This window comes from Ciconia boyciana, chromosome 1, assembly GCF_034638445.1.
Source record: "Ciconia boyciana chromosome 1, ASM3463844v1, whole genome shotgun sequence".
Taxonomy (NCBI): Eukaryota; Metazoa; Chordata; class Aves; order Ciconiiformes; family Ciconiidae; genus Ciconia; species Ciconia boyciana.
This window is the reverse complement of record NC_132934.1, coordinates 60,896,736-60,911,014: the sequence shown is the minus strand read 5'-3', so window position 1 is coordinate 60,911,014 and position 14,279 is coordinate 60,896,736. Positions and strand designations below refer to the sequence as shown.

Below are 14,279 nucleotides of genomic sequence, written 5' to 3'. Positions count from 1 at the left end.
CCAGCTAGGAGGTGAAGCGGGCATGAAAACTTATTGGGGAGGGCAGTTTCTGCAACCTGCGTTGCTCTGGGCATTTTGTCCACCCTGACCTAACAGGCAGTGACCTTCCAAGATGTTCAGCTGCAGATATTTTATTTTTATCTCCAAACTATGACTTGAAGCGATGGTTCTCATTTAAGATTTGGCATTTTTCTCTCTGTCCCCAAATAATTTTTAACATAGATGAGGCAAGCTGTATGCTGTGTGCTCCACCTAAGGCTTGGGCAGCTCTCGCTAGGACATGGGGCTGACCAGGTCTTGTGGAGTGAAGGAGACATGGTCCATGTCTCTGATAGCGTCCATGCTTTGCTCAAGTGGGGGCTGTGGCCCAGAGTCCCACTATCCACTTTGGGGGGCAGTTTTGTGTATTTTTGCTCGAGTGGCAGAAGACCTGGTACCCAAATGTGTACTGGTTTGATACTGCTAAAAGTGAAACAAAAACAGTCTGATTTCTGATGCTGCTCACAGATAACGTCAACAATACAGCGGGATCAGTGCAAAGGTCCCCACTTTCAGCGCTGAGCAGAAGGTGCACATTGCATTGGTAGGAGATGCTGGAGACTTCTTCATGCTTCACCTCTCCATCCATGGCATCCTGGGGTGGGGGCATCCCCTCTCTCTGCCGTGGTTCGTTCTCCCGTCCCTATTGCAAAGCGGCTGGGGAGAATACCCAGCCCGGCACGTCAGCTGGAGCAGGATGTGGTCCTGCGCCAGGCTCCTGCCCTCTTTTCGGGATACACTGTGCGAAGGATGGGGGGGGGGCAGGGAGGGCTTCCCAGGCAGGTGCACTGACCTCAGAGGAGCCCCATAAAATAAAGCGTGGCTCATAATCTCACTCTTCAAATAATTCTGCTCCGGAGACAGTGTGAGACATCTTGATTTAGACCTGCTTGAAATTTGCTGAGCCAGTTTGCTCTCCCATGCTTTCGTTTTGCTTGTTTCCTTCTCTCTCTCTGTATATACATTCTCACACATACATACACATGCACTCACACACATCCCTGCCCTCTCTCACTGTATACCTGTTATTTTGATGCTAGTGTATTGTAGCATTCATGTCTGTGTGCTTTCCCAGGCCGTTCATTGTGCTGCCTCCCCTGATGGAGTGGATACGGGTTGCCGTGGCTCACGCGGGGCACCGTCGCAGTTTCTCGGTGGACAGCGATGACGTACGGCAGGCAGCGAGGCTCTTGCTGCCGGGAGTTGACTGCGAACCTCGACAGTTAAAGTAAGTCCACCAAAAAAAATCTGCTGCTTTGTGCAAAATGTGTCTCTCTTTCCTAGTGGCAGCGAGCGAGCAGGCAGGCAGAGGGCTCTGTTATTGCCTTGAGAGGTGCATGGATGCTCGGGCTCGTTGCTGTGTGCGTTGCAAAATCGGCTCCTGGTATTTGCTCACATCCGTGGATAAGCCGGTTGCATGGTAATGGGTGCCTGAATATCTCACAGCTGGATCGAGCCCATAATCTGCTCTTCAGAGCTCATATGGTGGTGGTTTTTTTCTCTTACTATTAGGTTCTGCTTGCTAATGAGGGGCTGAAATCTTCTGCTAATTGTCTGTTTCACGTTGCTTTGCTATAAGGTACTGAGATGTAATTGGCAGGGCTGCAGATATTTTTCAGTGCTTTGTTTTCAGCATTAATGCTTAAAGGGCACATTTAAACTTATAGGTAAGACTACCTCTTGCAGTAAAATTGTATTTTTCATGCTAATGTCTGTTCAAATTAGTTGTAAATGTCAGCCTAGATAATTTGACTTTTTCGGGTATGAGATGTGACCTTTTGGTTTTCTAATGAAGTCTTAAAGTATTTATTGCCAGGATATGTTTTTAGTGTCTGTTTTGCCTTATTATTATGTACATGTATAAAAGCATGATCTAGGGCTGTTCTGGAGTCAAGGATATATTTGGTTTTGATTTTCATATGAAAAGGCATTCTGAATCTGCCAAAGTAGCAATTACTCACTGCTATCGCTTCACAAATTTGTACATAAACCCCAATTTTCAGCGGTTTGCCTCTTCATACAACAGTAGGTGCATTCTTTCCTCCCAACACAGAAAGCGGAGGGATGATCTACATGATTAGCCGGGACAACCTGTATCGGAGCAGCTGCCTTCTATTGACTCTGGCCTTGACATGCTCTTTTACCAGAGAGTGTAATACTTTACTTCGAGATCTGCATAGGCTTTTTATAGTCGCAGCTATTCAATATTTATTCGAAATTCAACATATTTCTTCAAAGCATAATCTTGAGCATTTCAGATTTCAAATCTTGGCTATAATTGCTTCCCTTTGGTGTGACCATCTTGGCCCTCATTTCCAGAAGTGCAGTATCCTGCGTCCCTACTGACATGTCAGGACTTACAGATACTATGCACTTTCTGAAGACCTAGTACTTGGTTTTGAAAAGGCACAATTAATTTAATACCTGTTCCAGTATTTAGGTAGGATTGAAACTAAGGATTGCAAATAAGGTAATAATGTTTCTACTCTACATCCTCTGTCTTAAAAATGAAGGTAGATACAGTTAAATATTTGTGGATTTAAAAAAAACCTCACTATACCATTCTTAAAGTTATATTTTGACAACTATTACATAATTTTCCAGGAGTTTCAAAATCATTTGAAGTTGGACTGGGTTATATTATGCTGCATAAGAATTCGTGAATTGTGAGGAACAAATCAGCATTTAAAGTTGCTATCAAGAATTCATTTCATAAAGAATATATGTGGTAGCTGTTGTCCTGCTTGTCTTGCAAGGGAGAGTGAGCCTGAAGAGCACAGCCTGGGATTAATCAGGTGGGAATGAAAAGAGAAATAATTCCTGAGACAAATTCTGGATTTTAGAGAGAGCAGAGTTTGCGGTGTACCATTATTTGACTGCAGGGGCCTGATTCACCCCCAATGTCCCAAAATGGAGATCTCACTCTACTGTGCTGGCAGAGGTCTACAAATGAGTGTCTGCGTACTTTGGGTTTTATTTTAAGGTCTGTGTGTACTGCCAGCGTAGTGCAGGTTCTTTGCGTAGCTGTGAATCAGGCCCCGGCTGCCTGTAATCCTGAGATCAAAGGAAGGACCGAGCTTTTCTGAAGAATAATGTGAAGCATCAGGACGTTAATTTGAAACCTTGCAGCTTGTAATTTTTTATTTGTATTCAGTGCAGACCCTCAGCACTTCTCATTTTCCACTAAGCCGAGCGCCAACCTTTCATGCCTCCCTGTTAGGGAGGGAGGGTTTCCAACTATCAACTCCTCAGCAAGCATCAGTTCCATAAATGCAAACACTGAGGGGGAGCGGGGGGAACACAACAACTTTGCAGGGGATGGCTTTTCAAATAAGCTGTGTGACGGATGACAGCTGGAGGATTTTAAATGCAGTTAGCTTGATATATTTTGTGACTTTTATAGAAATGGCTTAATAAGTAGGACCTTGAAACTGGTTCAATTTCTAGGCTTTTCTTAGCAGTCGTCTTTAGTCCCTAAAATACAGAGACCTGAACCCAAAAGTTCCCATGGTCCCGTGTGATATTGCATCATTCCACGGTGTTGATTCACGACCTGTCATTGCAAACGCATGAAGCAAAATCAGCTTCCACACTAGAAAAACACGCATACGGGGAGAGGGGGAGAGGGAGAGATTGGCAGGATCTCAAAGGCTATGAAGTTCAGGATCGGTTTGGATAAAAACCAAATGTTCAGTTTCTTATCTGAACTACAGCATGGAGGTCTCCCAGCAGATTCGTGTGACACTTCCCAGCACAATCACATACTCCAGCAGTGAGGTTCCCAATATGTGGCTTTGTAAATCATCTCTGTTTTCTTCCTGCCTTTCATTCCAATACTTCCTCTCTTTCTCCCCTCTTCTGATCTTTTTTAAAAAATCCTTCGCATTAATTTCTTGCAATGTTTTCATCTCCTGAAAGAGGAGCTGCTCTTGCTCTGGGTAGAGGAGTGAGGGAAGCTGGAATCAGGCAGGAGCTGCCTGTCTCCTTCTTAATCTCTTTTCATTTTACAGCAGCAGACATGCCAGAAAGTTTCTTCCCTTTCCCCAGCCCTGGGAGATGAGCAAGGATATAAATGTTCCTCTTCCCCCAGGGGTGGAAGCTTTAAATAAAGTAGATGTCTCCACCTTTTGCAAGGAGGTCGGTTTCACAGATGGACTGACTGCTGGATGCAGGACAGCTAGCCGAGACAGAAGCCCAAGTTGTGTCCAAAATACTCTTTGTCATAGTGGGAGACCAGACTTAAATAAAGCCTCACCTGTACCCAGGCCCTGTTGGTCCACGTGAGGCAGCTGGATGTAGTCAGTAGAGAACTGTGTGCAAAGTAGCTCTCTGCTGGCATAAATCTGGTGAAGGTGGGTGCTCTGCTCCCTGCTCTAGACCTTTTATTAATGAAGGCATTGGGGATGAAGGTAATTTGTTGCCAGAAAGGACCATGGTGGTAAAAACTGTGTTGACCTGCCTTTCTGCTGCAATAAGGTAGCATCACTTCTCAGTCTGCGCTGGTTCTGGCTGGCTGCAAACAGATGCCTGATTTTGGCTGCTCCTCATCATTGCATCTGCAAGGGGTACCCTTCCACTTGCTCCACCTAAACACAAGAAGCTCTTTGCATGTCTTTCCTTCCTCCATTCTGTGGAACATTTGTTTAAAAAAAAAAAAAAAATCCCTAAACCAATCTGTTAGACATGCTGGGGAGGATTGCTAATGGATGACTACATCTGGGGACTGGAGGCTGATGGCAGAGAAACAGAGCAAGGGAGGAGCATCCTGTGTTGCTCAGCACAAAGGCTGCCGTGCTTTTTATCAGGGTCAGTGGCTTCATTTCTGGTTGCAATGTATTATGGCAATCCTGGAGGATGTAAAGATGGTGGAACAAACTGAACCGAGAGACATGGTAGTGTCATGCTGGGGACTGTTACATGGTTGTTTCTGCACCTAACTGGATAAAGGGCTATTTTCTGGTCAGTCAGAGGTTAAAAGAAGGATATAGTCTGGGGTGCAAGTGTGTGTGCAGGCACCTGTGTTCATTCTGATATCCAGAAGCAGCAAAAACTGAAGAAAAATCCACTTTGGGGCAGTCTTGGAGACCTGAGTGCAATTCCCCTCCACAAAGGGCAATCCCCATGTGTTATTTGAAATATTCTCTTCTACCCTCAGCATTGCCTCAGACCTCTTAGATTCCAAGTCATCCCCTTTCTGGCCTCTCTGGGGAAAGCTGCTTTTCCCAGCTGTTTCTGGGCCTGGCAAGCAGCCCCCTCATCCCCAAGAAGGGCTCTGCCCTCTGCTGAAAGGAATGAGGTGGTCAGCGTCTTCACTCCTGGTACCTCCGGTGGTGTGGGAGGAGGTATTTCAGGAGATCCCGGCTTGCACTGTCTGAGGGTGGGGTTCTGGCCGAACGTCCCAGCTGGACATCTGACCCCCAGCTTGGCTGGGGAAGGAATGGCCTGTGGGGTTGCTGACCTAGCCCACGTCACATCCAAGGGACCTTCCTGGCATCTGAATGAAGAGGAACACTGAATGTGGCCTCATGGCACTGAGATCCTCCAGAAGCATTGCCTGTGAGGCTGGGCATTTCTCTGCAGCCACAGGGGTGTCTGGAAGCCCTCTCATGCTCATTAGTCCCGCGTCCCCCTGCTCAGCAGGCTGTGAAGCTCCTGGCTGAGATTTGGAGGAGAAGCAGAGCTTAGTCGTCTTGAGGTGTAGTTTCTTCTTATCCATAGATGAAAAGGCTCGTGCCTTTCTCTTGCACACTGCAGAAGCGAGATTGCTCCCTGTGGCATTGATTACTGTCCACCACGGGCCACAGCTGCTTCAATGGAGGCAAGTGTTGGCAGGAGGAGCCTGGGACAATTCTATAAAGAGGTCTGAAGTCCTTTTTGGCAGCTGTACCCAAAGGGCAGCGATGGGAAATGGCATTTTTGCCATCAGGCTCCTCATGGGTGGAGTCCCACAGGGGTCTGTTTTCTTCTTGCCCCATCCCATCTTGATGTGCAGCCCGTGGAGACCCCTCAGGCTCTGGTACCACCAGGGTGCATCGTGGTCCCTTGTCTGCAGTCCCTGGTCAGTGGGTTTGGACTCCGGAGGACAGAGCTAGGCAGCAGGGTTTGCATGCTGTCCCCGCTGGTGCCGTCAAAGCACCCCCTTACCTTCCAGTCAAATTTAGTTGGAGGTGGCAGCACCGCTGCTGGTGGAGGCAGAGCTGGTGAGAGCAGGAGCTGGCACGACAGGGTGTGTGCCGGTGCACAGATGGAGAGCCATAACTTGATCCCCTTTAACTGCTTGCTCATACACTTCAGCAGCATTTCTGAGTTATGGCTAGGTTCCCCGAGGGTGCTGGGCTCACCCTTTGGGCAGTAAATAATCCCTTTTCTTCTCTGGCTGGCTGTGAGTCTGGGTCCTATCTCTGCTGCTGGCCATGGACATAACACATTTTTTTTCCCTCTTCCAGGAGTACAGAGGTGAAATTGGTATCTGTAAGTCCTGGCCTTGAGGAGGCACCTGTGAGAGGTGTGCATCAGTGCCAACAGAGGCAACCACCCAAGAACTTAAGTGAATACTTTGCTTCTGTTTTCAGGAAGAAAATCTTTGGGGGAAAAGGAAAAATAAATAAAAGCAACAAGGTTATGAAAATGGAAAAACAGTAATCAAAAGGAGGGCAAATTATGCAGCTTAATGCACTCAAATTGGGGTGACCAGATAACCTCTATCCCAGCGATGAGAAAGGGTTGCCTCACGAAATCAGAGGGTCAGAGGGAAATATTTTCCTCAAGGCCCGGAGTGGTGCCATAACTCTAAGGATTAATAATAGTAATGCCCAATGTTTGAAAAGGATGAAAAACGATCTGAGGAAAATTCCAGGCTGTTAGTGCAAGGCCTTCGAATGTTTTTTCAAGCAAAGACTGATTAAAGACATGTTGTTGAGGGAAAAATGGGATAAAATGTGACACAGATATTCTAAAGATAGATCTTGCCAGACTAATCTAATAACTTTTTGATAAGATAACTGATTTTCTACCCCAAGGAAATTCAGTAGATTTCATCTCTTTGGACTTGAGTGAACGATTTGATGCAGTCTATGCAGGGAGCTATTAGTTAAGCCAGAGAAGATAGGGATTAGTAAAGGAATTGGGAAGTGAGCAGGGGCTGGCTTCAAGTGAGGTAGGAGGCTCTGGGTTGGCTGCAGTGGAGTTACAAGCAGAGATCTTCATCTCTCCCTCTTAAAAACTGGTCTTTTTTAATTTTCAGAAAGGGCTTTGGCACAAATCTTAGCAGTGTGCTCATGAAATTAAAATTTGCTGATGCCACAACATTGAGAGGCATTGTCCTGACAGAGGATGTTTGGGAAATCATCCAGGAAAAAGTGGATGACCTTGAGGGCTGGGACAAAAGAAATGGGGTGAAATGCAGTTTTCCACTAATGGAAGGCAAACACATGGAGATTAATTAGAAAAATACATACTGCCGTGCATATGTAGCATATACACTATGTATACAGTATAATATATACTGTATTGGGAGCTGCATATTGGAAAGGTGGTGGTAAAAACTGTAGAGCAGTATTTCGTCTCAGAATGATTGTGAACCACAAAAGTGGCTTTTTCTTTAGCCATGAAAAAAACAAATGCATTTTGAGAGTTCATCAAGAGAGGTAGAAGTAGGTTTCCAGTAGAAGCAGGGAAGTACTGGTGCCTCTGTACGTGGAAGTGGTAGGAAGTGATGTGGAATCGCAAATCATGTGTGCAGGTCAAGAAAATACTCACATTGGAGCAGGTACAGAGGAATGGGCTGGTGTGATTGGAGTTTTGACAAAATGTTCTCATGGAGGAAGACTAGAAGAAAGGGGCTCATTCAGCTGAGCAAAGTGGATGCTGAGGGAACATGCAACTCTTCTCTAGAAATACGTCAGGAGTAAACACTGCGGAAGGAAAAATACACTATATTTAAAGGGCAGCACAGACACAGGAATATGTGGATATTAACAGGTCATGAGTAAGTTCAAACTGAAAGTGTAGATGGATCCAAGCCTTGCTGCAGCATAGGGCAGGGTTTATTAACTGTCCAGTCTCATATGCTCCCACAGCTGCTGCCCCATCGCAGCCTCACCCAGGGCTTCTAGTTGCATTTACAGCTCCGATCCAGAAAGGTCTCCAGGCAAATGCAGTGTCTGAGTGCCTTTGAAAACCTGTCTGTAATCAAAAATCAGTCCTAATTTCCAATTAGCCTTGGCCTGAGAATACCTAAGTCTGCTTTTCTGCCTGGGACCATCCCTCTTAATGAAGGCTCTCTAGGAAAACAGGATTATGGACCCCAGGAGTGAAGCTTGTTTAACATGGGAGCATCCTTGGCTCATTCTAGAGAGTTTTCTTAAGACTGTGGGAAGGGAAAACTACAGCAATGTAAAGGGAAGATGTGCTATTTTGTTCTTTCTGAGCAGTCTATACCATTTGCCGTGTCATCTTAATGCTATACCATGCATAAGCACTTCTAACTTGAAAGTGAAAGAGGAAGAGTTGCATTTAATGTTTTATTTATGGAAATCCTGTGCTTGTACTAGAGCATGAAAATATAAATAGACTTTAATAATAGAGATTTGAAGGCAGAAAAATACTTCCACTGCTCTTCGCTCTCCCTTAAAATGGGCTGGGTAAGGGGCTGAGTTTCTGGAGAGGGAGGGAGAGTAGAAAATTGCTAAGAAATTCTGCTATTTAACTAGATACAGCCACTTTTAAGTAGGGGTGGTTGGTGTTTGCCTAGCTCCTTGAATGTCCTTGTTCTTCCCACAAATTTTCACTAATCCTTTAACACCAGCCGTGGCTATTGCTGTAATTAGACACAAAAATGCCAAACCAGCAAGCAGTAGCAAACAAGCTACTTGACAAAATCCACCCGTCCCTTGGGGCAGATGGTGCCAGTGGATGAAGGAGATTTTATTACTTAAAAGGTAGAATATGGGTTTCCTGAGGTGAATCTCAACCTCTCCTGCCAACCGGCTGCTTGAAGACAACTATAATAAAAAAATTATTGAAGGGGAGGACCTTGCCCTTATGTTCTCCTTCACTTTAAGACAGAACACACTTGTATTTTTATAGGCTTTAGGATCCAGCCTTCTTGGGTTTTTCCATTGTGAGCAAGTTCACCAGTGTTTCATACGCTCTATCTCTACATTCCTGAATGCAATAATCAGGATACAGATAACTTATTGTCTTCCGCTCATTAGTGAAGACTTGTGCTATCTATTTATATGAAAGATTAATCTGTACCCAAATTTTCCTATGATATGTTGGCCTTGTTCGAAATCTGAAGTCAGATTCAATTTTGAACATGGTTCCTGGCCTATGTACATGGGACTGTAATATTAAGAGTGTTTTGAAATACAGATTTGGGTCTTGATTTGATAGTCACATCACTTTTTAAATGTATTTTCCAGTATCTGTAACCAATTTATTCTCAGGCCTTTGACAAGAATGAGAGCTTGGTTAATAAATATCCGGAGTGTTTTTATTTTCTTGTCTTAATTTGGCTCCTGATTAAAGTAAATGGAGATATTTTGTCTGCATTAAAAAGTAGTGCTCTTCACTTCTGTCAAACATGTTTGTGCTTAAGTTTCCCTCTCTCCAAAACTAAAAATGCAAATAATTGTCTTAATATAGTATTTATATTGTAGTCGTATTAATGTCAGCATTATAGTCCCTTTTAAAGCACCACATTGGAAAAAAGAGTGCTCACAAATTTAAATCAAATCGTCTTGCCACTCCTGCTATTGATGTTTGTGTCTGTAGTCTCACTGAAGAGCCCCAGGCAAGGAATGGGACCCTTTTGTGCTACGGGCTGTGCATGCCCAGATCAAAACTGTGATCCCTGACCCCAACAAATTCAGCATTGCAAATGCATGTGTATTGTTGGCTAAAATATGACTCCTTCCAGACTTCCACCAGCTGAACTATAATTTCTCACTCAGGACCTCATTCATATTTAGGACAGGGACAGACTGAATAAACTCCACAGAGCTAAAAAGATGGATTTAATTAATAGATTATCATTCTTTTAATTGAAAGGGCTGGCGATTGAGTCCCAGGTGGACAAGCAAGGTTTTGGTGCTTGGCTATCAGGATGATGATCTGTTCCTTTCAGTGGAGGGGAGCGTTTGTCCTGCTGCTTGTCATAGTCTGCACTCCATTTATTTTAAATCAACTATTAGCATGCTATGCTGGCACATACATAGAACTTAGAACATGATTAGGATGTTCTTACTTTTTTTTTTTGTAACATTTACAGAGCATTGTTTTGGTTTTTGGTTTGGTTTTTTTTTCTCTACTACTGACTATCACAATAATCCCCTCCCAAAGAACAAATTATTAAAAAGCTATGTAGTAAGAGAGCTGCTGTGTCTACCAGTTACGATGGAAACACTTTGCCTTTGAATCATCCGTTTTCCCAAATGTATTCAATCCATGAGTAATTTATTAAAGATCTGCACAGACCCCATCTTAGCCAGTCCAAGTGAAAATGAAAAGGAAAAAAAACCGAAACCCCTTACATTTAAAGTGTTGCTGTATAAGTGGTGCATTATGTTTTCATAATATGAGTTTGGGAAAAGATAAAAATAATTTGCTGTACTGCTAGGACCCATTGTAAATGAAGAAGATTATTTTTGACTCCCTTCAGAGGTTTGAGTATTTTGGAGTACAATAGAGTGTCATGGTCACCATGCAGCATTTGACAGTGACCATTTGCAAATAATTAATGTTACCATGGCATCCCCCATAGAAAGCCACAGTAAAGTTAATTATGTGCAGTGGCAAGACTGTAATGATCTTGAAGATAACTGCTGTAGAAGCATATCTGTGAGAAGAATATCTGTGAGGAATTAAAAGAGGACTTGGAGAAAATTGTATTGCATTGCAAGTTAAAAAATGTGGTCACAGCTTTGCTACAAATATAAAATTGAGAATATTTCACCTGTTTCTAATTTTCCTTTTATTTACAAAGGCAATTGTTTGCTTAATTCAAGGTAGGGAGGGAACAGTTAGGGAGTTTACAGGCTGTGTGACTGAACCCCTGAATTAGAGGGGTGGATGTGCTGTTGAGCACGAGGACTATGATCAGTGTATGTTATTCATTCAAGCATATTACTTCTCAGTTCTGGGAGTGGGAGCCATGTGTACAGCAATGGTGGTGCCAAGGAGCCTGCCCCGCCCCACAGGTTGCTCCGTAGGGGAATCCAGAATGGGCTCAGTCTTTTGAGAGAGGCTGTCACCCTTGAAGGATGCTGGCCAGTCCTACCTTTGTCACTGTATCCCCTCTCGGGGACCTCAAAGTTCACCTGACCCAGGTAGCATCTGGGGTGGTGATGTCCTGCCATCCTGAGACTGTCCCCAGGGAAAGGAGGGGGAGAAGAGCATTGGCCCCCCATGGTCTTCTGCTCCTCCCATCAGACTTCCCTGTCTCTTTGATGAAAAAGCACCTTTTCTGCAGGGTGAGGTCTTGGGGAAAGGACAACCCGTGTGAGCGTTGGCAGCCGGCAGAATCTGGCAATGAATCAAGGTGGCCTTGGAGGGGATGTCCGACTGTTGGGCCAGTGTCAACCTCCTCTGCGATTGGAAAGATCACAAAGACTTTTTGGCAAAAGGGCTGTGAACTGACTGTGCAGCTGGGGAGGTTTCCAGCTCTGTTTGCACTTAGGCTGGCTTCCCTTGCTTTGCAGGCACAGTTTCACAACTCTAAAAAATGACCCTATATATTTAGCTGACTTAACTGTTCCTTGTCAACCTTATTTTTCAAGCTTCTTCCCATCCCTTTCCCACCTCTTCATAGCTTGTCAGTGTATTTGTTGGAATACAAAGTTAAAAAGTCTTGAGTGAGTCAAGCCTGGGTGCCTATTCCCTTCCTCCTTTTTTAGCTTGCATCCTTTAATGTTTGTGATTCTGGATGGTGTCTGTGATGGAGCAGCATCCCCATATACAGTGTAATATGGAGCAGAGACCCTCTGCTCCTGTTGGAATCCTCAAATCCTGTTGGAGCAGCTGAGGGAACTGGGGTTGTTCAGCCTGGAGAAAAAAAGGCTCAGGGGAGACCTTATTGCTCTCTACAACTACCTGAAAGGTTGTAGCGAGGTGGGTATCAGTCTCTTCTCCCAAGTAACAAGCCATAGGACAAGAGGAAATGGCCTCAAGTTGCGCCAGGGGAGGTTTAGATTGGATATTAGGAAAAATTTCTTCACTGAAAGGGTCATCAAGCATTGGAACAGGCTGCCCAAGGAAGTGACTGAGTCACCATCCCTGGAGGTATTTAAAAGACGTGTAGATGTGGTGCTTAGGGACATGGTGTAGTGGTGGTCTTGGTAGTGCTAGGTTAACAGTTGGACTCGATGATCTTAAAGGTCTTTTCCAACCTAAATGGTTCTATAATTTTATGAATTGACATTATACAGTTAATGGTATGAAAGAGGACTTGCAAGCAAATGCAGTGCTATGGTGGCTTAGGGTTGATTTTTGATGGATTTGGTTTTGTGGGTTTTTGTTGTTTTTTTTTTTTCAATTTTAATTTTGAAATGCAACTGCTCAGTCTGTCTGCTGTACCTACCATCTTCCCAGTTGGCTTTCTCCAGTGTTAAAAGTGATGCTGTGTTCTCCTATTCTGTACTTGTAGTTCCTGATCATTTTTGATCTGTCTCTTCACTGCTTTTTATCTCTACATGTTAAATCTCCTTTTCCTTAACTCATTCATCTCTCTGGCTTTTCAAGATGTTGCTACGCTTTCTCTTCTGAAGCATCCTCCGGTCCTTTCCATTGCATCATGCTCTTGTTTTATTAAACTCCCCAGTTTGATCATTATCCATTTTATTAGTCAACATATGACAATGGTGGCACCAGCAATGATCTATGTCAAATTTTGCCATATAGTTTCCTTTGCTATGTCCCATAAATTGGGCCTGCAACTCACTCACAATGGGTCTTTTTTGGGGTATAAAAAGGCAGTGGGCCACTGGTAATGGCACTAAGTTGTGGTTTCTTGCTTTGTGGTACTTGGTCTAGATCATGTTTCGTCAGTGCTGCCCAGCAGCCAAGCAGCTCAGGCACTCCTCTGCATCCGCGTTATTGTTGCAGTGTTTGTACAGCTGTAGCATCCCAGAGCCCTTGGACCACGACCCTTATCCCTCCAGCTGATTGAGGAGTACTGATTTGCTCATACCCAATATCAGCAGTAATTAATGAGCCCCCTTCCTTGGCTATAAGCAGGTGAACTGACATGCTTTTAGGGGACCAGAGCCAACTCATGGAGGAGTTACTTATAGAGAAGTAAGTAATTTGTGAACCCATGCCAGAGTAGAGATCTGGGCAGCCCATACAGGATAGGTGAGGTAGGTCCTTGTTCCTCCTTCCTCCCTTGTGTGGGTGTGCAACCCAGGTCAAAATGCTTTTTTTAAAGAGATCGTCAACTAGTGTTTTGCATGCACTGAGCTGGGCTGACGTCAGTGAAGCTCTGCCTGTTTCAGCCAGCACTGAATTTGACCCATTTTATTCAGAGTGTATGTTATATACCTCAGTACAAATGATGAAGCAGTGATTTAACACAGACAGTGATTCATAGTGGCAGACACCTCTGCAGTCCTCAGAGGATGTCTAGATCTTTCCATAGCTGCACTCTGCTGAGGAACCACCTCATCTTCAGACCAGAGTCATCTGGAAATGGCCAGCTGGAGCAGGGAGGTCCAGACTCTCCCTCCATGCACCAAAACCCCCACCACCTAACTTCTGAGCATGCTTTATCTATGCCGTATGTTAAAGGAGGGCATAGATGATCTCTAGCATCTCATGCTATGGGGGTAGCAAGTACCAAATGTTGCTGTAGCTCTTGTGTCGGAAATGTGCCATATGGTGTGAACGTGTTAAAGCCGCAATTGCTTCTGTGGATCTCGGTGTCATTGAGCTCAGCCCTGCATATCTGTGCTGGTTTTGCTTTTTCCTTAAACTCGCTCAGAAACTACTGCAGAAAACCCAGCCTTGATATGCATTGCTTTCTTCATCTCTGTTATAAGCATATTACTGGTGTACAATGTGTTATTGCTGTTACGGTATATTTATTGTGACCAAGTGTTGTTCATTAATCTTGCCACATACTGTTGTCACAAAGTGCCATCCTTGTTCCCCTGAGTAACGATACCCCAGGCATACCTTGTTTGCATTCTTAGGACATCAACTTTTTAGCAGTCAAACCCAAACTGAGCACGTAGAATGAACAT

General features: G+C 44.3%; 1 protein-coding gene across 2 annotated transcripts in view; it reads left to right on the top strand.

The window, feature by feature from the left end:
* Positions 1-14,279, top strand: part of ABTB3 (ankyrin repeat and BTB domain containing 3) — a 182,389-nt gene that overhangs the window by 130,522 nt on the left and 37,588 nt on the right. For both annotated transcript variants that reach the window (XM_072849335.1, XM_072849269.1), the window contains exon 4: positions 1,115-1,267. In XM_072849335.1, coding sequence (XP_072705436.1) covers positions 1,115-1,267 — 153 coding nt within the window. The remainder of the gene's footprint in view (positions 1-1,114; positions 1,268-14,279) is intronic.